This window comes from Chelon labrosus (genome assembly GCF_963514085.1).
Source record: "Chelon labrosus genome assembly, chromosome: 23".
NCBI lineage: Eukaryota > Metazoa > Chordata > Actinopteri > Mugiliformes > Mugilidae > Chelon > Chelon labrosus.
In genome coordinates this window covers 13,630,635-13,655,093 of record NC_140356.1, presented here as the reverse complement: position 1 = coordinate 13,655,093, position 24,459 = coordinate 13,630,635, and the positions used below count along the sequence as shown (strand labels likewise).

The 24,459-nt window shown below is 41.0% G+C and overlaps 3 protein-coding genes across 3 annotated transcripts; 2 read left to right on the top strand and 1 right to left on the bottom strand.

The window, feature by feature from the left end:
- Window positions 1–637: 637 nt before the first annotated feature.
- On the bottom strand, window positions 638–16,903 carry LOC311508572 (tetraspanin-11-like). Its single transcript, XM_084573393.1, has 8 exons — window positions 16,629–16,903; window positions 12,941–13,035; window positions 11,134–11,325; window positions 8,211–8,285; window positions 6,487–6,591; window positions 6,001–6,159; window positions 4,475–4,561; window positions 638–1,813 (listed from the first exon to the last, which is right to left on the bottom strand). The coding sequence occupies exons 2-8, from the start codon at window positions 13,025–13,027 to the stop codon at window positions 1,754–1,756; spliced, it is 765 nt and encodes a 254-aa protein (XP_084429519.1). The 5' UTR covers window positions 13,028–13,035; window positions 16,629–16,903; the 3' UTR covers window positions 638–1,753.
- A 2,159-nt stretch (window positions 16,904–19,062) lies between these two features.
- LOC311508432 (E3 ubiquitin-protein ligase TRIM39-like) lies at window positions 19,063–21,280 on the top strand (the record flags this gene model as incomplete). The annotated part of the gene is made up of 1 exon (XM_084573182.1): window positions 19,063–21,280. One exon carries the CDS (start codon window positions 19,063–19,065, stop codon window positions 20,686–20,688), a length of 1,626 nt encoding a protein of 541 aa, XP_084429308.1. The 3' UTR covers window positions 20,689–21,280.
- Window positions 21,281–21,917: 637 nt separating this feature from the next.
- Window positions 21,918–23,573, top strand: LOC311508431 (E3 ubiquitin-protein ligase TRIM39-like; the record flags this gene model as incomplete). Its single annotated transcript, XM_084573181.1, has 1 exon — window positions 21,918–23,573. The coding sequence occupies one exon, from the start codon at window positions 21,918–21,920 to the stop codon at window positions 23,544–23,546; it is 1,629 nt and encodes a 542-aa protein (XP_084429307.1). The 3' UTR covers window positions 23,547–23,573.
- Between the last annotated feature and the right edge of the window lie 886 nt (window positions 23,574–24,459).

Sequence of the window (24,459 nt, the reverse complement as noted above, 5' to 3'; positions counted from 1 at the left end):
ATATACGGAGACTTTTCCTCAACAAACCACACAGAGCTGCACAACAAGAGGGAAATGTGGTTGAAACCGGGAGATTTTCCGATGTGGGATTGTGGGAGACCCCACACGTAACAAGTGCTTTCACAGCATCCACCTACTGAAGCCCACACGATACATGATAACACTAACAGTCTCTCCAGCACACATCACCTCATTGTGGGACCAAGCAACGTTTTAGAACAAACTAGATTTGAGGAGCAGTTTAGCGATACATAATTTAACATGAATCCAATAGCTCAATGAATATGGCAAGTATCAGAGAAGGATTTTGTTATACAACTGATTAATAAACGACATACGTGAGGTTTATATTCAAATGTTAGTTGCAGTTTGGTAGCTTTCTGTTGCACTGTCAATAATGACCTCAGCAAAGCAGCAGGATTATTTGAGATGGTGCATAGTACTGCAACTGGAAAACCTTTGTCTCCCTCTAGTGGTCAACCACCAAAGCTGACACATTCCTTGGATCCCTTGGATGATTCAAAACTGTCACTGTGGCCGCATGAACAGACATGAGATGCCCCCCGTTGTCATCTCATGAACTAAATAGGCTAATTATTTGATTTTCTTTAATACAAAGCAACGTTTCTTAATGCAACAATATTTAAACATTTATTTATGACATCAATATTTGGGATACAACACTCAGTAGTTGGAGCACATGCCATAGTTCTACCATACTTTCATCAACAACCAGCCACATACATTAGCACCCTTCTTGTGGACGTCAATCAGAGAAAATGCAAATCGAGAGAACAAATTCTTGGCAATGGCGTCGACACTCTACACATTCAAGACTATGGTGGATAAAGGAGGGGGGGAAAAAAAGGATTGGCAAGTGATAGATGGGATGACAACATGGTCCCTTACTCTTTTTTTTGGCTCAGAATGGTCATTTTCTTTACTGTAGAGAACAAAACTCAAGTGAAACTCAAGAAATATCTAAACGTTCAAAATATCATCTGAAATGTGTGTTTCTTAGTCTCACACGTGCAGAGAAATCTGGGTGCCATGACTGTCAGAATAACAGTGCAGTTGAAGTACGACACGTGATGTGGTAAAGTACCCGTGTCGACCACTAGGTGGAGTTATACAGCCATAGATCTAGGAGCCATTACAGAAAATGACTTTCCTTAAATGCCATAATATTCAGTTACATTTGATTAGTCACACATTTCGACATGTAGTGCTGTTGTCAGGGATAAAGCCATGACTACAAATATAAAGATAGCCCATTTCATTTGCTGCAGTTGGTCACAGTGTATCGTCAGCTCCCTTTAAAGGTTTCAGGCACAGGCTTAATACATGATTATTTACCGGTAGAGCTTTGAAAGAGGCACATTGTGTTTACCAAAGACACAACCACGAATCACCTTTCTTCATTAACAGTAACAGAAGTGTACACGGTGCCCTTAGGTCAGGAAAACCCTCCTACATAAATCTGCACATTGAAAAGATGGCAAATCAATATGCATCCTCATTAGTTGTGAACAATGCAACATGAATTTTGTAGTTTCCTTTTTTAAGTCCTGGTATCAGAAAATACCTAAATCTGAGTTACAGCTGTTTGACTGGAACTGTAATGTCAGAGGCCGGGAACGTGTACTGTGTGTGTACACTTGGTGATCAGATCAGAATTCAAGACTCAGAGGTTGAAGGTATGTGTCAGCAGCTCAGGTTCCAACTGCATGTTGAAAGTGGAGTGTTTGGGGCATCAGTAAGGGTCCATCTTGATCCTTCTGTACAAGCAGCAGGTGAACACCATCCCACAGATCTGAAAACAGGAAGCGTTGGGGTCAAAGGGTGCCGTTCAGTCACCATGGAAGGCTGCAGGAAGCTTGAATGCTATTGACTGCGGGGTAGAGGAGGGTTAAAGGTGATGAGGTGGGGGGGGGTTAGAGGCTGCTGGAAAGGACGTTGCTGGTTACTATGGGGACGTCGGGAGTCAAGCAGTCGGTATACTGCAGCAGCATGTGTGCACACAGACTTGCATAAACAGAGACAAAATGGAGCTGGGTGTGGGGTGAACAAGCAGATTCATGCACAGATACTAATATGTATAATTATGTGTTGTCAATTTCACAAATGCAGACTGCATTCCCTTCTAGATAGTTGCAGCAGCTTTCTCAATAAAAAGTTGACTCGTGTGCTGGATAAAAATAGTTTTTGCACAGAAAATTTGTGGAATCTGTGTTAAAAAATGTCTTAAAACTGATCTTTTGATCCGATGCTCTAATCTCTTGACATTGTGTTGAGCGCATGTGTTCAGAACCATAAGGAATCCACAAGATTGTAAAAGCTACTTTACAGAAGCTCTGCTACTCATGACTATAGAAAAGATCCAAAAACAAAAGTAAGAGCAGCCAGAACAGATATTAACTGAAGCCGCTGAGCCCGCCAGGCTTGATGATGGATATGGAAACAGGCAAGAGCCCAGATTCCATCTTTGAGTCTCTAAAAGCTCGATGAGGAAGCCAAGCGAAGTCAGCATTGTGCACCGACTCCTCACAGTCTCTCTTCAAGCAACTTTCAGCTCGTCTCCTTACTTCCCGACTTCCAGTGACAGATATGCAGAAGCCCGGTATATGACTGAATAATATGAGGTGGAAAGATGAGGAAAAAAAATTTGTTTCCTTGAAGCCCAATTTTAGAAGATGCTGAAACGCAATCATGTAACTGTGTTAAAAAAATAATAATACAAACATGAACAGCGTATATTTAACTGTATTTCTGGGCATAGTCACCTCGTCTTTTATTAGATTTCAAGTTACTATAGCAACAACACTAATGCTTATGCATTACCTATTCTGTCTATTTCATTAATTTAGGGAAAAAAAACAAATCCATCAAAGTTAGATAATTAATCTTGCCTCCAACTTTTCTAAAAATAAAATAGAATAACCTAAAAGTGCACATCACACCACCTACATACCATCTTGGTGGAGATATACAGCGAGCGTTGCAGCCTTTTCCCTTTTCTTGTCAGCTTCACATAATGAAGCAGTGCTGTTTAAATATACACATCATGGCTCTCGTGAACAACAGCGCTGCGCTTAAGTGGTTCAGACGTGATTATTCAAGCCACTCTCAAGATGCGTTGACCTTTCTCAAGTCGGCACATCCTTTCCACATGCATAGCAGCAAGCTGTGATATACAGCCAAAGCCGAGCAGCCGCATGCTTCGTCGCATACGTTCGTTCCGTACACATGCACGCTGCGGATGTCACGTTTAGCACAAAGCGGCCAGTCACACAAGCACGAATATGCGTTTAAAAAAAAGAAAAGAAAAAAATCCACAATGCCCTCCAACCTTCTTTAGATTAAACCACCAAGGTGCTCTAGACCCAAATTACAATGCACCAAAGTCCTCTTCCTCTTCTTTATAGAGCAGATAGATAAAGCAGGCTGTCAAGAGTGCCCCGGCCAGCTACAGTGACACCAAACACACAGGTAAAGACACAGAGTACAATGCACCGCAGACAGATTAGTGTGGTACACAAAACACAATAAATAGAGTTAATGCTGCAGATCTATAGACAAAAACTACATCTAGTCTAACATGTATTTAAACACACAGACACACAAGTTCAGTCAGTATGACACATATTACAGACAAGAAAGAACGCAAACATTTAAGCTAATGAGAGAGAAGACATAAAGTAAGCCTACAGTACAAAAAGACATTTGGTTAGATTATAAAATTACACTAAACAGGCTCAAAAAACATTTGTCATTCAACATCTCATTTTATATATTCAGTCCCTTCTGATCATTTGAGGATGAAAGACCATTTTGACATCACAGCACCAGCTAATGCCGAGATTACGTGACCGGTCATCTCTCTCTCATCTTTTGCTGCTGCAAGTCTCGATAATTACGGCAGAGTAATTCTGCCTTTCTCGTCAGTTTCCTGACTGAAACTGAGCAGCACGCAAAAAAAAAACGGTGAGCACTGTAGGGCCTATCGGTGTAACAAACACCATTGAAAAAGAAGCAGTGCAGGTTTGTTTTGTGTCAGGTTTCCCTCGAGTTAATTTACAAGCACAGCGAGTCTGCACGGAATCGCTAAAAAGCACCAACGTATGCCTCCTTAGGCTCTGCAAGGCTTAAAAGCTTGAGTACGTCTCAGAATGGAACAAATCAAATGACAGGAATGAACAAAATCAGATAATGAAGACAGAGAGACGAGAGTGAGATGAAAAGAAGTGTCCATTTAGAGGTTGCTGACCTGCCACGCTGAAATTTTCAGTAATGGAAAGATTAAAACCCAGCTGTCTGGGTTTTGTGAGGTTGTGTTCAGCTCAGGGCAGCATTTCATTCACAAAGATAAAAGCAGTCCCTCGTTTTTTTATGAAATAATTACTGGGCTTAAATAAAGCATGGAGTATTCTGCTTCTTCAACCTCCATCTGAAATACACATTATATTTTCCTTACCTGCAGACAGGCCACGCCAATCCCTACAGCACCAATAACCAGCAGGTGGTCCGCCAGGAACTGTTCCAGCTTAGTGATGCAACCACCCTGCAGAGAGAAAATTGAGAATCATATTATTGAACAGATAAAGACACTTTTAAAAATGTTGCTTTGTCTGCACTTCTGCACGGCTAACTAACATCTAAACTGCTGTAGTAAACAAGAACACATCCTGCAGGAAATGTTTATTATACTCGATAGGATCAAGCTTTCCAGACCGTTTTAACCCCACGTTCCTCTTCCTGTTTCATCACTCCACGGAAAGAGATGGAGATAACAAAAAAAATGACAGAAGATATTTTAGATTTTCATTCTAACCCTACGAGGGATACCTTTATCATCCACGGCGTGTGATATTTTTCCCTAATTCTCAGGATACTTCTTCATGTTCGTGCCTTTCCACATGACGCAGGCGGTGCATTGTGAGCGATAAGAGGGGGAACTGAGAGGTTTGACACGAGGAGGTGGAAAACGTCCCCTGTGCAGCGCGGATAAGCGTTCAAAAGCTCATCTTTTATTCATTTCCAGAGAGCGCAAACGTTTCAGACTACAATGTTTTTGTTTTCCAGTGCTTTCTCTCCATTTTATTTTGAGACATGAAGCGTCAAAGGTACTCAAGTGATATTGCTTGTCTGTCGGCAAGTCCAGCCAGTCCGGTGAATATTTTAGCCCCAAAACACAGTGGAACTTATTCAGTGTCTAATAATTTAGTTTCACAAATGGTATCTAAAAAAAGAACAAGGACCGTGACACCGTTTTTGAACAACAACGTCTGACACAAGCTGCTGAATGAATGAAGTCGGTGTGACATAAATCTGCAGAGATCAAAGGGAACAGTAAAAGGTGGCATCTTCCTATTCTGAACATCATCATTAATGTGCAGAATAGGGCTGCACCGTGTTTGTGTCTATGGTATAAATGTACTACTCCTCCTGTACAGACATACAGTACAGGTGTGTGATGACTTGTTTTCATCCACAACATGGGCATCCCACATGTGCAGAACAAGATACTTGATCAGTTTGGGATCTAGTGAATTTGGAGGCCAGGTCAACACCTTGTGCTGTTCTTCATGATTTTTTTTTAGTTAAATGTTATTAACTTCTCCTGTCAGCGGTTTTAATGTTGTGGCTGATCGGTGTATATCTTTATCTCATCGAGATATTCAAATACACAAATATTTTCACAACAACATGATCATCTAGAACGAATAAACCACTTATCACCAAGATTCAGTGAATGCCAGCTCTGTACAGTTTGTAGCTCCTAGCCTCCCAGCTAAAACGACCTCTTCTGGTTTCTTCTAAATTACAAATAGAGACTACTGCCACCTGCAGCGTGTTCAAGTGCAGTTATTGGATCCAGACACGGGCAATCTATCCACGGTCCTATTCATCAAGAAACCACTTTCGAAAAATCCAAAACAGACCTGTCTGAACATGATCGTTGACATTTAGCGGTTTTCCAAAAGCGTGCAGTCCACTGACCTCCACCTTGTAGATGTTTGAGGGGTGGTCCCTCCTGCCACAGTGAGGGGTGATGGTCTTACAGCAGCTGTCAGGCACCACCCTGCCTTCAGCCTGCTTTGAGGTAATGTACACGCTCAGCATCCAGTCATGGGAGTTGTTGCTGCCACAGCATTTGAACTGGAGAGGAAAGAGATGAATGGGACACGTTTGGTTTCATGTGTCATAATAACTGCAAGAGAAGTTTATTCTTAACATTAATATTCTGCAAACATCCTTTTCCTCTCAGGGTCTACTTAAGCTTTGGCTATTTTACTTGTCATTTCTGGAACAATGCTTTGTGTAAATCCAGATGGGATACATAGAGCAATGAGCGCTTTATTCTACAACATCTCAAACTATTTACTGCAGACTGGCTAATGAGAAATACATTTATAACAAGTATGCTGCCATGCATGCTGAGGTTACCACTATATAATCTCAGATCTGTGTAAATTCATTCCATACATCCTGCTGCAGTCTGTCCACAGCTAATGTGATGGACTCCCTCCCCGGCTGAGCGTAGTTCTCCGTCATAGTCTGGTTGAGATGCAGCTTCAGCTCCTCACTCAGCTAGGAAACAGGAGCAAACGGAGTGACAGCAGATGTACACAGTGACAAATGGTGTGTTTGAGACGGTGGGAGAAGTGAGGGGAGGAACATCATTCTTTGGAGAGAACAAAATCTATTTTGTAACCACACCACACGCTGCCTAATTTATTATCACACGGGGAACATAGCCAGTACACAGAGAACAATAAATAAATAAATAAATCGCAAGAGTACAGACTATAAAGGTGAGTCCTGAAGTGAGTGGGAGGATTAGGGCATGATAGGTGGGTAGCTCACATCTCAAGAGTGCTGCGATTGAAAAGACTCTAAATATAGCTTTTGATGTGTGTGTAGACATTACACAAAAGGCGACAAGAAACACAGAGGGGAGGAGAACTCTTATCTTTAAAGTGATTCTATCCTGTTAGAATAAATCCCAGAGCTTACCTGCAGATAACACGGTGTTCTTTTGAGCCCTGGCTGACTGACAGGCAGATATTTACGAGATAACAAGATGCTGGGGCCTGCGTGTTCGACACACTCCAGACAGCCAAGTCGTCAGAGGAGACTCACCCCAGGCTGCTTTAAAAGCGGCCTGTACAATCCCACGCGCTCTCTCGCAGTTCAGCTTGGACGTCTCGTTAATTTTGTCATCATCCAACTTTCGGCACTGGCGCAGGCACCCACCTACGTGACTGATTCAACGGTTTTTATGCAACATTTTGTAAACAATTTAATAGTTACATAAAAACTTCTTAACCAAAGGGTTTCTTTTTCTGATTTTAGCCGTCGTTCACTTTTAACTTGTGGGCAGCTGTGGCTCAGGCGTCTGAACGTGTCGACTACCACTCGCGGGGTTGGTGGTTCAATCACTGGATGACCCAAGGCTGTCCTTGGGCAAGACACTGAACTTGCACCTCGCGAGGCAGCTTCTGTCATTGGTTTGTGTGTGAATGGAAAAAGAGAAACACTGGAAAGTGCTTTAAGTGCTCCAAATGTAGAAAAGCACTATCCAGGTGCAGAGGCTTGCATGAACCCTTTCTGTGGGAGGATGCCGTTTTAATTTCAGCCACTCAACAGAAGAGAGAGAGCTCAGAATCATAGAGTCTCCCTTAATATAGAATCATCTGTTGCCCTGAGAGGTAAAGCTAAACGCAGCTACCGACAATTGCTAGCTAGCCATCAGCAGAAGCCTCAGTGCACTAGGAAAATGTATTCAAGTCAAAGTGAGCGGAAAAGACGTGATAAATGTCAAGTACTAGTTTATTTATAGCATTTGCCTTATTTCTTTAGTGCCATCTTGGCAACTGAGCATTTTCAAACTTTTCTTCGCAACAGAGCTTTAGCTATTTTGCTGAAGGAGCTGCTCTTCAACGCACAGCCAGAGGGCAAAAACATAATCTATAAAACTCAAACCGCCTCTCGGTAAAACTCTTGGTAAAACTCTCGGTAAAAGAGAGCGTCTTAACTTTAAGAATATTTCAATAGAAGAAATAGATAGAAGTTTTTGACACCGTCTTCAAATACAAGGATTGACACTTAAAGTCTGAACTGTTATTTAAAAAGTTTAATTGCAGTGAGAATTGACTCTTGTTTTGGCAGCCTGGATCTCAAGTAGATAACAAGCAGGGATCACTTACCCTCTGATAGTACACATAGGCCAGCACTCCAGCCACGAGCTCAATCAAGAATATCAGCAGCAGGAAGAAGAAATACTGTGGACGAGAAACATGAAGGGAATCAATACTGGCGAACTGCTCGCTGCTAACTCAAGTTACTCGCGCTTGCGTCGGCCCGATATAAAACTTCCATCAACTGCCACCGCGCCGCATCTGTCACTTCTAACACAGATGGCAATGCTGCACGAAATGAGACAAGCAGAAAGCAATTTGACAGGCTGCAGAATCAGATTTCCCCCGGGGATCTTTCACCGAGCTCTCCACACTGCTTGAAAGCATCATAATTGAATTCAAAAAGACGTCTTGGCAAAAAAAAAAACAAAAAAAAACAAACAAACCTGAATTAAGGTGGTTTAAATACTGCCATTACCGCCGAGTAAACCTTTGTTTGTATTCCTCAGGTAAATTAGGAATACAAAATCCAGCCTTGAGGAGCTAACGATAAAAACTACAATTGTCAGATTTATCCTTAATGACAAGAACTGTACGTATTGAGATGCAGAGCATAGTTATGTAAACTGTGCAGCAAACAGACTGCCCACACACTTACAGAGCTCAGGTAGGCTGTTGCAGAATGAGCACGATCAAAGCTACGGGACAAACTTTCCATTGTTGGTGAAGTGCCTCATATACCACAATCATCACAAACGAAGCAATACACGCACACACACATAACTAATTAGGGCCAGCTGTCAGAGAGCGGGATACAACAGTGTGACCACAGCGCCAGTTCTGCTTCACTCGAAAACCATTATACAGAGACAGATGCTACTACCCAACCTGCACCATACACCAAACAAAGAAATGGTAACAAACAGCTGCGGGGAAGCGATGAACTCGGTGAAAACATGTTTTTTTTTTTTTTTTTTATAACACCCTTAAACAGATGTTCCCTTCTTTTCCCGCAGTTATAACAGTAATTGTATCATGAAGAAATGCAGGCTGCTTTGTATCTCATGGTTAGAGATAAATAAATAAAATAAAAACACTCTCTGTCGGCCCACACAAAACACAAAACTTCACTGCTTCTTTTGCACACGTACCACCGGTCTCCCAAACTAACTATAAATAGCACAACAATGCAGTTTGTATTAAAACCAAACTGCACCACAGATTCTGGATCCAGATCTACACATTCACCTCTTCACTCCTGCAAGCCCCTTACTCTCTCTCTCTCTCTCTCTCCCTCTCTCTCCTATTGCTCCATCCATCAGCAGCAGATAGACAGACCTATAAATAGTCCTGCGGCAGAGAACGTTCACCTCCCGCCTGCTTCTTTCCCACTGGGCCCCGTCTCTGTAAAATAATGAGGACAGTAAGGGCCCTGTCGGAGCCATTTGTCAGCAGCCGGTGATAGACCTTGGACCAGGGTTAGCACGGGATGAGTTCCGTGTTATGTCGCTGGATAGGTGTTGTGTAGTTACGCAGAGAAATCAAACTTTGGCGTACGTGTCGGAGAGCATCTAGACTCTCCGTGTAGACATGACAGTCTGTGGCCAGTAGTCTGGTATTATTACATAACCTGTGACAGTTTGGCTCAGCAGTATTTTAAATGTGTAACTTAGCAAAACTCTAACCTATTACTCTTCATAAATCCTCTTTACATATTCAGGGAGCATTCCTAATTTGCAGCTCTATGGTCATCATTGACTCCCGTCAATGACGACAAGAGTTTTGGCAGCGAGTTGGGAGACGTTTGTCTCAGTGAGAGACAGGAGGACACTGGACAAACTGCTCTCCATTATGGACAATCCATCTCATCCACTACTCCAGACAGCGGAGCTCATTCTCCAACAGACTGATTCAGCTCTGCTCCCACTTCAGGACTTCATTCATACCTTACTGCTCTATCCAACTTCACAACAACTCACCTTTTCTGCTACAGATAACTCCATGTTAATGCACACTACTGCACCTTATTATCATTCTTATGTATATAACATATATTCTTCCGTCTCTATTTCTTGTACATTTGTTCATATGCTAATTCTGTAATTTTTTTGCTTATACTATGTTTATTAGATTTCACTTGATTTCACTTGTATTTAATCTTTCTTTTTACTTTCTCTACTTGTGTTTTTTATGTGCAACTAAGCTACTGTGACCAAGCATTTCCCTTGTGGATGATTAAAGTCTAAGTCAATACTAAATGTTAAAACACAAACATTTTTTGCAACAATGTCGTTAAGAAAATTAAGAAATAGAGAAATCGTCAGCTTCCCAATAAAAATGCGGGCTTCTGTCGCTGTGGCCACTGTCCCATGATCAAACTCCCATGCGTTATGCATCTCCTAGTATCATGTACCCCTGTGTGTATCATGTACATATGCAGCACATGGGCTTTATCCAGATGCATGTATGAATTAATTTACTTCCTTCTGCTAGTCTCTTCTCCTCTGTCCCATTTTTATGTGTCTTTGACCGGTGTGCCTCATAGTTTCTTCCAGTTAAAAGTGAGTTTTTTTGTTACCAGCGTCTGTTATCGACGCCATATAAATAAAACTGATTTGAACCATTGATTTACAGTGCTGCTATATATTCATCTCCTGGGCAGACAGAGTTTTACTGCATGTCATTACTGCTCCATCTCCCAACATGTCATGGCTGTGTCTACTTTTCCCTGTCAAATAATACAATAAAATACCATCTTTAGGATTAACTTTGACCTGCATTTAGGCTTTTTCAGATTCTCAGAGTAAACTACACTCATTCACTCGTTTACTAGTAAGCATGTGAGCTAACAGAATATAATGTTTTGTAAAAGATCACATTTGTAAGCTATACTTCAGTACTATACGACCTACCCACACATTTACAGCTACAAACATAGACAGAAATCTCAGCAGAACCCCCCAGTCTGCGTCTCCCGTCTCTCCCGTCTCACCGTGGATAGACAGCTTCTCTGCTCCCGGATGACAGCACAGCAGCCCAGAAACCCCGTAACCACCACCAGGCCGCCTGCCAGGATGAGGATATACGCTGAGACGGCAAAGGTGCTGGAAGCCAGCAGACTCAAGTAGTCGCTCTTCTCCAACAGCGTCCAGATTCCAACGCCCAAAACAGCAACTCCACCCACCTGGGAAAATAAGACATGAAGAATATATCAAGAGTATAAAGGTAAAGAGAAATGATGCGAGCGTAGCAAATGGAAAAGTAAAAGGATGAGTCATGAAACGGGAAAGGTGGAGGTGTGGATACCCTGAGCAGCGAAATAAAACATGATCAAGGCACTGTGTCATTGCAGTTTAATTCTGAAGGGAAGACAAACAAAAAAAAAAAAAGAAAACAGTAGCACAAACCAGACAAGTATAGATCTTTTTCTTGGCATGAAGTTACAAACAGGAAGTGCGTTCAATCCAATTAGATGAATCAAACATAAAAACCAATAACATAAGAGCAGGGTGGAAGGGTGCGATGAAAGTGGTAGAAAGTAAAAACAGGAAATAGAAAGGAAAACATGCAAAGTATGAAGAATAACAGTCGCTGCAGCATTGGAACTTCACAGGTCAATTTGGGGCATAATGGCCACTTCCTGAATAACTGAACCAGGGTGACGCGCAGATCTGTTCTTCCCATCTCGTGAGTCACACAGGCGAACAAATAGGAAATGCCTCTGAGAAGTCTCTCCCCTTCATCCTCCCATCCCTTTCCTTCAAAAGCAAGCTCGCCTTATTCGCGGCAACTCATGCCCAACAAAGGAGGCAAGGCTTAGGTATAAACGGGGGCCCACTGAGATGCAGGTTGGCATATGCTACTGAGAATGAAGAACAAAGTGTAGACCCCAAATCCATATTCAGCAAGAGAAAGATTTGATTTACGTCACTCGAAGACACACAACACATAAACAAGTCAATCTGGAGCCAGTCCAAATCGAAGCAGAGTCCAGACACGGCACATTATCAATATTGTAGGAAACTAATTCTGACGATAGCAGGGGGTCACAGACACGATGTGCTGCCAAAATAGTGTACCACAGTATGTGGACAAAAATCACAAGTATGAAAAAAACGCTGTGAGGAAAATATAGATGAGAGCCAGTGGCCCACAAAGGAGAAGAATCCAATGTTTCCTCGAGCGATGTCAGCGATAAGCCTAAAAGATAAAGCTTGATCCCTGTTCTTATCCTTTTACCCTTTCCCCCCCCCCCACACACACACACACACACACACACAAACAGGTCTGTCTCTCCATCTTTGAAAATGTTTTTAGGTGAGCCCATGGATGGCTTTAGTAACAAACTGCAGTAACACTGTGTTGTGCCAGCGAGCAGGTTTGATACACTCTTCCCCGTCGTATGCTGACAGGCTCTAAATAATCTATGACTCACTTTGGGCTGAGTCCATACCGCAGCTTTTTTAGACTTAGAATATTCTGCGTCGCTGAAGGTCTTTCAACCTGAAGCTTTAAACGAGCATTTTAAAAAATTGGGATTTCACTAGATGAAACTTGACTAAGAAAAAAATGTTCTGTTCTTCTGCATCTTTATTGTCTTCATGTTTACACGCAAGCAAATTTGAAACTCTTCATTTTATACCTAATCCATTTGTTCACACACAAAGAACAGTGGGAGTTTCATACGTTGCTCAATGGTAGTTCTGCCTCATATTTCTTCCTCGTCAGACTGGCATTTGTACAATGACCCTTTGATCTAGAGGTCTATCTAAAAAGATAACTGCTTACTTGCCACTTACCCAAAAGAGGAAGTTGAAAACAAAGAGCAGGTACTTGAGACACACGGTCAGCCAGTCTTCCTGGTCATCTTTATAGACCGCCGACATCTTCTTTCCTGAAAAGGGCAGACATGTTCTCTTCAATGCAAAAGAAAGTAGTAGTTCTCAACACATGCCAATAAATACATGAATACAGCGATCAGGCATAACATCATCTTCACCACCGGCCTAATACATGTCCTGTGGTGTCTGGCAACAAGTTGTTGTTAGTGGGGTCCTTTGGGGCCTATGGGTATCCCATAGATACTTGATCAGTTTGGGATCTAGTGAATTTGGAGGCCAGGTCAACACCTTTTGCTGTTTTTCATGTTTTTTTTTTAGTTGTTCCTAAACTATTGTTGTGTGTGTGTGTCAGGCTGCATCCTGCTGGGGATGGCTGCTGCCATCAAAGAGTGTCATTGACCATGTTTACATGGTCTTTAGTATCCCGATTTTGATCGGGTTTTTGAAGTATCCCGTTTTTGTGTTTGTCCATGTAAACACCATATCCCGAATTCAGAAATCGGGATATGCTCATTTCCCGATTTCAAGAAACCCGGTTTTGCTACCTGGAGTACTCCGATAGAAGCCGGGATACTGGAGCATGTATACACCTTATCCCGATTTCTGATGGCTGCCCACTGTCTGCGCAGGCACGAGTGACGCCAAGTGAAGCACAAGATATACAAACAACATGGCGGCAACGAGAACTTCTCACTTTTGGAGCGACGAAGAGACAGAATTTTCCCTTAAAGTAATGAAAGAACTAAACATAAGGACGTGTTTAGATGGCAGAAAACACAGAAATGCTTATGTATTCAAATCTGTTGCGGAAAAGCTACATGACGCTGGTTTTCCACCTCGCTCCGTTGAACAAGTTAGGCATTAAACGCAGTCATTGATATGAGGTGGGGGTTCCTGGTTTGGTCTGGGTGGGTGGTACATGTCTAAGTAACATCCAAATGAATGTCAGGTCCAAAAGTTTCCCAGCAGAACACTGTATTGCCACAAGATGTCCAGTGTTATTCACTTCCCCTGTCAGTGGTCATAATGTTATGCCTGATTGGTGTACATGACAAATTAAATGAGGAACATTTGACAACCTGGCTGAATTGAAAGTGTGGAAAACAAACTTTCTAATTCTCATATACGAGTGCAACCCAAATGCCATGGTTTTTATCCAATGGGAGAAAAAAAATAAATGAAATTCCAGTCCAAATTAGTTACAGCTAATCAATGACATTTGACAGCTCTGCATAAAATTTGTCTCACAGCGGGTGAAAGTACTTTTTGTACACCTCCAAGTTGCACCCTCTCCCAGCTCCCTTCTGATCACGCAGTAGTTATCAAGTGGCAACGTCAAAGAGCCTCTGGGTATAGCTGAAGACGCTTGGATCACACTAACGAGCTGAAGTCACATTTCTGTCGCTACACTGCAACTTTTACTTCTGAATATTTTCTAACCGAGACTCCATCTGCTAGCTCTGTCCCGGAGTGCATCTTACTAGCTGTTTAGTGATGCAGTCCAGATTAAAATGTCCTCTTGTTATATCACAAACCACCTCTTTAAATTATTCATAGCCCTGAACAGACCATAAACTCTCTGAATCATTAATTGAGCGTACAGCTTCTGTTCTGTAAATAAAAGGCCGTGGGGTGGGAAGCGCTTCAGATCCATAAAATTGATCTACACGGCAGGTCAAGGTAGCCCTTCAGTGGATATCACAAAAGGAAACAGTGCAGGTATTGAGTCTGTCGGAAAGATGTGAATTGTTTCTTTCCATGAGAAAAACTTTATTTGCCCAAGCTTTGACATACAGATTTTTTCATAACATTTTCCAAATCTGTATTCATACTTTCAGCCAGTTTAGCAGCTTTATGTCCACTTTTAGCTAACAATTTCAACCATTTATCTGCTGTTACAGAGAAAAACCTTCTACTACCAAAAAAAAAGAAAAAAGATTGTGTGCAGGAAAATTTATCTGGCGTCGAGGCTAGTTTGTTGCTAACTTTAGCTAATAATTTCAACAGTTAGCTGTACCTTTAGCTAATAATTTTAACTGTTTATTCAATCTTTTAGCTACTTATTTCTACATACTTTCAACTTGCTTTTTTTGTCCACATCTAACTAACATTTCCAACTGTTAGCCATACTTTTAACAAAAGAATTCGACAGTTTATCCGTAGTATTTTGGCTAAACCTTTTAAATTTGTGTAGTCATACTTTTAGCTAGTTTTGCAGCGGTTTGTTCATGTTTAGCCTAAAGTTTCAAAAGTTAATCTGCTGTTACAGAGAAAAACTTTCCATCACAAAAAAAAAAAGGAAAGATTGTGGTTGTGGAAGTTTTTCTTGCTTCCAGGCTAGTTTGTTGCTAATTTTAGCTAACAGTTTCAACTGTTTATTCAAACTTTTAGCTAACTACTTTAAAGTTGCTATTTTGTCCAGCTTTAGCTAACATTTCCAACTGTTAGCCATACTTTAAACAAATAAGTTCCACAGTTTATCCATAGTGCTTTCGGCTAACCCTTTGGAATTGTTTATTTATATTTCTACCTAGTCTTTTCAGATTCTGGCACTTTTAAGCAGTGTATATCCTTTATGTTTTGTCTAAAAATGTATTTGTTCATAGGTACTCTTGGCAAACAATTAACCACCTGTCTGAGTATTTCTTTCTTTTGGCTGTTTATCCACTTTTAACAAGGTCTGGCAGTTTTAGCCAAATATTTGCTCCTATAATTTTAGCTGACATGTTCACATTCTCATATCTTTTGCTACTAATTTCTACTCCAGGCGTATTTTTATTTAATAATTCAACTGTTTAATACTTTTAGCTAACATTTACTATTTTCTATCCTGCATTTGAGCTAACAGTATCTTAATTGTTTCTACGTACTTTGAAGTTGCTGTGTAGCCGCTCCTAGCTAACAGTTTAAAATGCTAGCTAAACCTTTAACTGATAATTATCCAACGGTTTACAACGGTTATTCCTAATTCTAGCTTTAACACTTTAGCTTTAACTGTTAGCCAACAATTTATCCATACTTTTACCTAACATTTTCCATTTTTTACAGTATCCAAATTCATTTAGCTGACAGTTTATTCCTATTTTTGTTTGTTTGTTTGTTTGTTTGTATTTAATAAATTGGGATATCATAAGGACCAAATGTAAATTTTGGTGTCGTTTCCAGAAGGTCAAACTGATGCTGACAACTAATACCTGACACAATCATTTAGAGACGTTTTATCACCCAAAAAGCATTTAAACAAATTATTATACTGGCTTGCAACCTCCTGTTAAAATAACTGTTCGCTAACAAGGCCTCTCCATGCTCTTTAATGACATCTTTATTATGTATGTCCAGATACAGTGTCTGGAAAACGACAGTTCACTACTAACATGGTTTCTTCTGGGACATTTCCTGCCTCGGACATTTTGGACTCCTTCGCTTGCACAATCTACCCATAAATAAAAGTCAACACGTGCCTTTTACGGTTTAAGCCAAACTTTCTAGCCGTCCCTTCCTCAGGATGCGGAGTGTACCCGAGCATCCTGAAAAACAAACATCCCTTCACCTGCGTCGCTGATGCGCAGGGCAAAGTTAAACCAGATTATGCTACGGCTACATCGACAAACTAACTATTTTGTCTCATCGCAGACAAAATACTCACCAGACCGACGTTTACTGCTGAAAAAAATATCCAGCTATTCCTGTTAAATCAAGAGTGTATGGCGCTGCAGCTGCAGCAGTGGGCGTTTTGTCCAGTCAAGCTTGTTGCTTTCGGGCTGTCCCTCTGTCAGTTAGCGAGGGTGGTGCCTTTGGGTGCAGCTCGTATTTTCGAGTTTGCTCAGAAATAAAAGGAAAGCTTACATGAAATCGGTCATACAGCTATAGAAAAATTTTTGCGCATCAATCGAAAAAAAAACACTAGCCTAGCCCACTAACTAAAATTAACAAATGCTTAATACTATAACCTCCATAAATCTAAGCTTTATTACTACAGTATTGAATTAATAGGCTCAGTTGTTATATTTCTGACAGTCCGTGAAGGCTGCACTAGTAAATGGAGTAAATGGAGCTGCTGCCACCCTCCACCACAAGATAGGCTGGAACACACTGAGCCAATAACCTAGGTTACACATACACCCTGAAGAATTTCCCAATGAGGAGTACACTAACAAACAAAGATAAAGAAGAAAAAAAGCACGGCTTACTGTGAACTTAGCTTCAAACCCGCATGCAAAGGTTTGCTTGCAAAAATGATCAATAAACGCACAGGAGACTTTGCCCGACGGGCTGACATTTATTTGGGAAAGAAGTTTGTGAAAGAAAAAGCACCTCTGCCCAATCAATGTGGTCAGTGATTTGTTTTTTATGTAGTAATAATTCTTGTTTTTGCCTCTTTTTCCACCTCGGTAATTCAATATGCAAGCTATTAGGAGTGGATGATGGCTGCAGGCCTCTCCAGTGGACAGTCTACTGAAAAATCATCATTACTTAGCAGTGGATTTCCTCCATCTAGTCAGGTTTTCCCTAAGCAGATGTCATCTAACCAGAGCATTAGCAAAAAAAAACAAAAACAGGATATGATAGCTATGTATCTAGGAATTCGGAGCATCATTTTCTCATAGAGTGCACGTGCAGTGTGAGCTTCTCCCTAAAGCCAGCTACTTTCTATGCCCAGCCAGTGCCTCTATGTCCAGTCTCATTCTCCTGGAGTTAGTTTATCGCCTCTCGCCGCTTTTGTACCCCGCTAGGCTCTCTAATTCTTTCTCCCACATTGGGGGGTGGGGAGTGGGAGCAGGGCATGACCGAGCGTGCGTGTCAAATACAAGCTGGTGAAGGGGAAAGCAAACACGTCGTGCGCTGGAGTGCGTGGCAAAGGCATACGAGGTGTGTGTGTAAAAATAGAAACAAAGAAACTTCAGATTTGACTCTGCGTTGTGTTTGCCAAGTTTTAACACCTGTTTGCTTGGATGTGAGCCATTTGTGCAGAAAGGAGAAAATTATTACAATGGTTTAACTGTACTGTAAGGAAACTATACTATTTTAGCGTGTGTAGTTTTATGTGGCGGTTCAACTCTCAGGACAGCTCTCAGTTTGAGCCACTCAGATGCTTGTTGTGCCTGACCTCTTGTGGTCAGACTCACCTGGAAGCCAAATGACAGACTGGCCTCTTCAGCGTTGTAGCACAGTGCTAGGCTGACAGAGTTAAGGAGAGATGATAACAAGAGTGATATCTGCAGCACAGTTTAGATGGCGGACGAGTGCAGGAATCCTTCGCTACTTGTGCTTGACGGATCAGGAAAAGCCTGAATTAACCGATTATATATCAGTTATATTAAAAGAGAGCCAGAGAATTTCCCTAACCAAGACGCTATTCTTACAGTGAATTCTTGGGATGAAGTCTTCCCCTCTAACAGTACAATCTGTGTACAGGCATTCTGGGCCACAGACACAGCATCAATTGACCATTTCAGAAAAAAGAAATGTGAGGAATTTGAGGAGAGTTGACTGAAGCCAGATTCATTCATTCATTGGTTTTCTGTAGCTGCCTGTCCTCTGGAGGATCGCAGGGGGGTCTGGACCCTATCCCAGCTGTCATTGGACGAGAGGCATGTTTTGGACGGTGTTAGGAAACTGGATAAAAGCTGGATTAAAAAAATAAAATAATTGTCAATCTCAAAGTAATATGCAATTGTCTACATAAGCATAGAGGTGTCTGATTTAACAGATGAATTGTAATCAACGTGTGAGCATTTATTTCATTTGTTGTAGGGTCAGGTAAAATGTTAATTATACAGTGTGAATGGAGTTGAAAGAGTTAAATTCTACCAGGAAGTGCATAATAATAAAGCAATAAGCACAGGTTACACCCTTTAACAACGTCAACAAGCTGAAATGAAACTCAGTGAAGAGACACCTTTTCAGGTGTATCCTCTCTACTTTCTCTGAGCTGCTGTCACAAATTGCAGGTAAGATTTACTTCACTTTATGGATTTCTTGTCACTAATATAACTATTAACAAAAACATTTTCAATGTCAACAGTTTGTTCCGCACACTGAGTTGAATTCTCATTGAATTTTTACTTAGTCATTGTTATATGGCTACTGCCAGCAGTCTGCTGTCAGAGGACAGGTTCCTGTGCTCCATCTGTCTGGATGTCTTTACCCAGCCAGTGTCAACGCCGTGTGGACACAACTTCTGCACTGCTTGTATCAACAAGTACTGGGACAGTAACAACATTTGCCAGTGTCCATTCTGCAAAACAACATTTTCTTCAAGGCCTGAACTCCACGTCAACACCGTCATGTCTGAGCTAGCTGCTGAGTTTGCAAAGATGGTTCAAGTTGAATCCTCTGCTCCAAAGCCACAGCGTCCAGGATTCCCTGTCGTTTTTTGTGATATCTGCTCTGATGTGAAAGAAAAGGCTGTTAAGTCTTGCCTGACGTGTCTGACGTCTTTCTGTCAAATCCACCTTGAGCCTCATCAGAGAGTTCCAGTTCTTAGGAGCCACAAGCTAATTGATCCTGTGATTGATCTTGATGACAGGATGTGCAAAAAGCACAACAAGGTGACAGAACTGTACTGTAGGACTGACCAGGCTTGTGTTTGTGTCTCATGTTTTAAAACTGATCACAAGAATCATGATATTGTCTCTCTAGAGGAAGAATATGAATCAGTGATAGTAAAAAAAGATGCAGTGAAGGCAAATATCCAAAAGATGATACAATCACGATCTGATAAGATAGATGAACTTGAAAAGTCCCTTGACGTCAGCCAGAGAGAAGCTGAAGAAGAGAAAGAAGCCTGTGTTCAGGTGTTCTCTGACTTCATCTCCTCCATTCAGAGAAGCAAGGCTGAGATTGTTGAGGTGATTGAAGAGAGGCACAGAGCAACGAAGCAAAAGGCTGAAGGGTTTCTCAAAGAACTGAGGATGGAAGTTGCTGAGCTTGAAAGAAGAAGCAGTCAGCTGGAGCAGCTGGAGCAGTCTGAGGACCATCACAGGTTTCTCCAGAACTTCCCAACCTTGTCCTCTCCTCTGGGTAAACACTGGACCAACGTTAGTGTTAAGAGTAACGTGTCTTTTAAGACAGTGAGGGGGGTTGTAGCTGAGGTGAAATGCAGAGTTGATGAAATTGTGCAAAAGATTCCTGAGATCAAAATGAAAACAATGAGAGAACATGCAGTGGATTTAACTCTTGATCCAGACACAGCACACAGATCACTTGTCATAAGTAAAGATGGAAAAGAGGTTGCTCCAGGAGGAGGACAAACTCTTCCCAACAATCCAAAGAGATTTGAGAAGTATCCAGAAGTTCTGGCAAAGGAGGGCTTCACAGGAGGGAAGTTTTACTTTGAGGTGCAGGTGAAAGAAAAGACAGAGTGGGTCGTTGGAGTAGTCAAAGAGTCTGTAGATAGAAAGGGAGACAGTCTGTCAATTTCAGATGGTTACTGGACCTTTGGGTTAGATGAGGGTTCATATTTTGCATATAATTATTCTCAAGTTGCAGTCAAAATGAAAGAGAAGCTTCCAACAGTCGGCATCTTCGTTGACTATGATAAAGGATTAGTTTCTTTCTATAATGTGGATTCTGGATCGCACATCTACTCTTTCCACGGCCAACACTTTACAGAGAAACTTTATCCATACTTTTGTCCTCAACACAGCAATGACGGCTTAAATTCTGCCCCCCTCATCATAACATCAATACCTCAAACTAACTAGATTATTTTGGTCCTCTAGAGGGCACAAAGAAATGAAACCTGCTCTTTATTACTACTCTCCGCAGAACCTTCTTTTTCATGCATAGACATGAGGGATATAGCAATACCACTCTCTGTCAAATAGTGTGAAAGTGCAGATATTTGACAAGTTGCCAATACGAAGCACCAGTATAAGAACTAAATAGTGACATTACTGTTGTAACTTGACTTTCAATTCTGTCCAAAAATTGTTAGAATCAGTGTCAGTGTATTGCCTTCAAATTGCTGTAGTGAAGTGTAACTTTTCATGCTCAGTGGTTTTCCTTGTATAATGTACTATAATGTAAATTTTTGCACAATATCGATGATCTGCAGAAACATCGTCAAATCCTGATGTATTGAAATGACTAAGGCTAACGTAATTCACATGTATCAAGACATGTTGTTGCTTTATCATGCACATTGTGATCATTGGGAGAGGTTTTAGGTAGTAAAGTGTCATCATTACTGAAAAATTACATGATTTCTGAAACAACCAAATGACCTGTTGATGGTGTACAGAAAGGAACTGTACTAGGAGAAAAGACCCATGCTTGTTAATTCTTTGTTTTGCTGGTTTCTTGAGCACTTTGCATTTAACATGTCGCTTAAATAAATATCTTCTGACTAACTTACAAGTATCCTGACTTCCTGTAAAAAGATAATCGACTTGACAACATTTAAAATTCTTGGTGTATTTGAAGCAAGTTTCAGTTTTTCATTGTGTTTCTATATTTCGAGTGTTGTTCCAGTATTCGGTTGTATTTTCTTTGTTTGAAGCTCTTGTGGAGGTGTTCTTGTATTTTCTGTGAAAAGGAATGGTTTGAGCCCTCAGGACCTTTTATCTTTACAAGCTGCTACAACTGCAAAGTCAGGAACCAATAAGATGTTCATAATTAAAAAAGTAATTGTTACAAATACCCGTAGTGCGAGTGGAGAGGAAGTAGTTAAATTCTACCAGGAAGTAAAAGGAGCAGCAGAGGTTTCACCCATCACCAGCACCATCATGCTAAAACGAAACTAAATGAAGAGAAACGTTTTGACTGTAACTTTTATTTCCGTCCTATATTCTCCGAGCTGCTGTTACAAATTGCAGGTAAGATTTCATTCATTTCTGGGTTTTACTGAAAACAAAAATACAATGTCAACAGTTTGTTCTGCACACCGAGTTGAATTCTGATTGAATTTTTACTTAGTTATTGTTTTACAGATATGGCTACTGCCAGCAGTCTGCTGTCAGAGGACAGGTTCCTGTGCTCCATCTGTCTGGATGTCTTTACCCAGCCAGTGTCAATGCCGTGTGGACACAACTTCTGCACTGCTTGTATCAACAAGTACTGGGACAGTAATGTCATTTGCCAGTGTCCATTCTGCAAAACAACATTTTCTTCCAGGCCTGAACTCCACGTCAACACCGTCATGTCTGAGCTAGCTGCTGAGTTTGCAAAGATGGTTCAAGTCGAAGCCTCTGCTCCAAAGCCACAGCTTCCAGGATTAGTTGTTTTTTTTTGTGATATCTGCTCTGGTATGAAAGAAAAGGCTGTTATGTCTTGCTTGACGTGTCTGATGTCTTTCTGTCAAATCCACCTTGAGCCTCATCAGAGAGTTCCAGTTCTTAGGAGCCACAAGCTAATTGATCCTGTGAGTGATCTTGATGACAGGATGTGCAAAAAGCACAACAAGGTAACAGAACTGTACTGTAGGACTGACCAGGCTTGTGTTTGTGTCTCATGTTTTCAAACTGACCACAGAAGTCATGATATTGTCCCTCTAGAGGAAGAATATGAATCAGTGATCATAAAAAAAGATGCAGTGAAGACAGATATCCAAAAGATGATACAATCACGATCTGATAAGATAGATGAGCTGGAAAAGTCCCTTGACGTCAGCCAGAGAGAAGCTGAGGAAGAGAAAGAAGCCTGTGTTCAGGTGTTCTCTGACTTCATCTCCTCCATTCAGAGAAGCCAGGCTGAGATTGTTGAGGTGATTGACGAGAAGTACAGAGTAATGAAGCAAAAGGCTGAAAGGTTTCTCAAAGAACTGAGGATGGAAGTTGCTGAGCTTGAAAGAAGAAGCAGTCAGCTGGAGCAGCTGGAGCAGTCTGAGGACCATCACAGGTTTCTCCAGAACTTCCCAACCTTGTCCTCTCCTTTGGATAAAGACTGGACCAGTGTAAGTGTTCAGAGTAACGTGTCTTTTGAGGATGTGAGGAGGGCTGTAGATGAGGTGAAATGCAGAGTTGACGGTCTTGTGCAAAAGATTAAAAGAGAGATCAAAATGAAACGAATGAGAGAACATGCAGTGGATTTAACTCTTGACCCAGACACAGCACACTGCTCACTTGTCATAAGTAAAGATGGAAAACAGGTTGTTCCTGGAAAACGACAATTTCTTCCCAACAATCCAAAGAGATTTGAGAAGTATCCAGAAGTTCTGGCAAAGGAGGGGTTCACAGGAGGGAAGTTTTATTTTGAGCTGCAGGTTAAAGGAAGAAATCACTGGGTTGTTGGAGTAGTCAGAGAGTCCATAGATAGAAAGGGAGACAGTCTGTCAGTTTCAGATGGTTACTGGACCTTTGGGTTAGAGAAGGGTTCATATTTTGCATATGAAAATTCACCAGTTGCAGTTAATATGAAAGAGAAGCTTCCAACAGTTGGCATCTTCGTGGACTATGATAAAGGATTGGTTTCTTTCTATAATGTGGATTCTGGATCGCACATCTACTCTTTCCAAGGCCAACACTTTACAGAGAAACTTTATCCATACTTCTGCCCTCAGTACCACAATGGTGGATTAAATTCTGCCCCCCTCATCATAACACCCGTACCTCAAACTAACTAGATTATTTTGGTCCTCTAGAGGTCACAACGAAATGAAACCTGCTCTTTATTACTACTCTCTGCAGAACCTTCTTTTCATGCACACACGAGGGATGTAGCGATACCACTTTCTGTCAATTAGTGTGAAAGTGCAGATATTTGATAAGTTGCCAATACCAAGCACCAATATAATAACTTAATAGTGACATTACTGTTGTAACTTCACTTTCAATTGTGTCCAATTGTTAGAATCAGTGTCAGTGTTTTGGCTTCAAATAGCTGCAGTGAAGTGTAACTTTTCATGCTCAGTGGTTTTCCTTGTATAATGTACTATAATGTAAATTTTTGAACGATATCGATGATCTGTAGAAACATCGTCAAATCCTGATGTATTGAAATGACTAAGGTTGATGTAATTCAAATATATCAAGACATGTTGTTGCTTTATCATGCACATTGTGATCATTGGGAGAGGTTTTAGGTAGTAAAGTGTCATCATTACTGAAAAAATTACATGATTTATGACAAACAAATAACCAAATGATCTGTTGATGGTGTACAGAAAGGAACTGTACTAGGAGAAAAGACCCATGCTTGTTAATTCTTTGTTTTGCCGGTTTCTTGAGAACTTTGCAATTAACATGTCACTTAAATAAATATCTTCTGACTAAGTATCCTCACTTCCTGTTAAAATTCTTGGTGTATTTTAAGGAAGTTTCAGTTTTTCATTGTGTTTCCGTATTTCGCTGTTCGGTTGTATTTTCTTTGTTTGAAGCTCTTGTGGAGGTGTTCTTCTATTTTCTGTGAAACGGAATGGTTTGAGCCCTCAGGACCTTTTATCTTTACAAGCTGCTACAAATCCAAAGTCAGGAACCAATAACATGTTCATAATTAAAAAAGTAATTGTTACAAATACCCGTAGTGCGAGTGGAGAG

What these genes read in the sequence shown, in the direction of transcription:
- LOC311508572 (XM_084573393.1), bottom strand. Translation starts at nt 13,027, where the DNA reads ATGTCGGCGGTCTATAAAGATGACCAGGAAGACTGGCTGACCGTGTGT. An exon ending in AGAGAAGCTGTCTATCCACG is followed by an intron (nt 8,286 to 11,133) that starts GTGAGACGGGAG and finishes TCTCGTCCACAG; the next exon opens with TATTTCTTCTTCCTGCTGCT. An exon ending in TGGACAGACTGCAGCAGGAT is followed by an intron (nt 6,160 to 6,486) that starts GTATGGAATGAA and finishes TTTCCTCTCCAG; the next exon opens with TTCAAATGCTGTGGCAGCAA.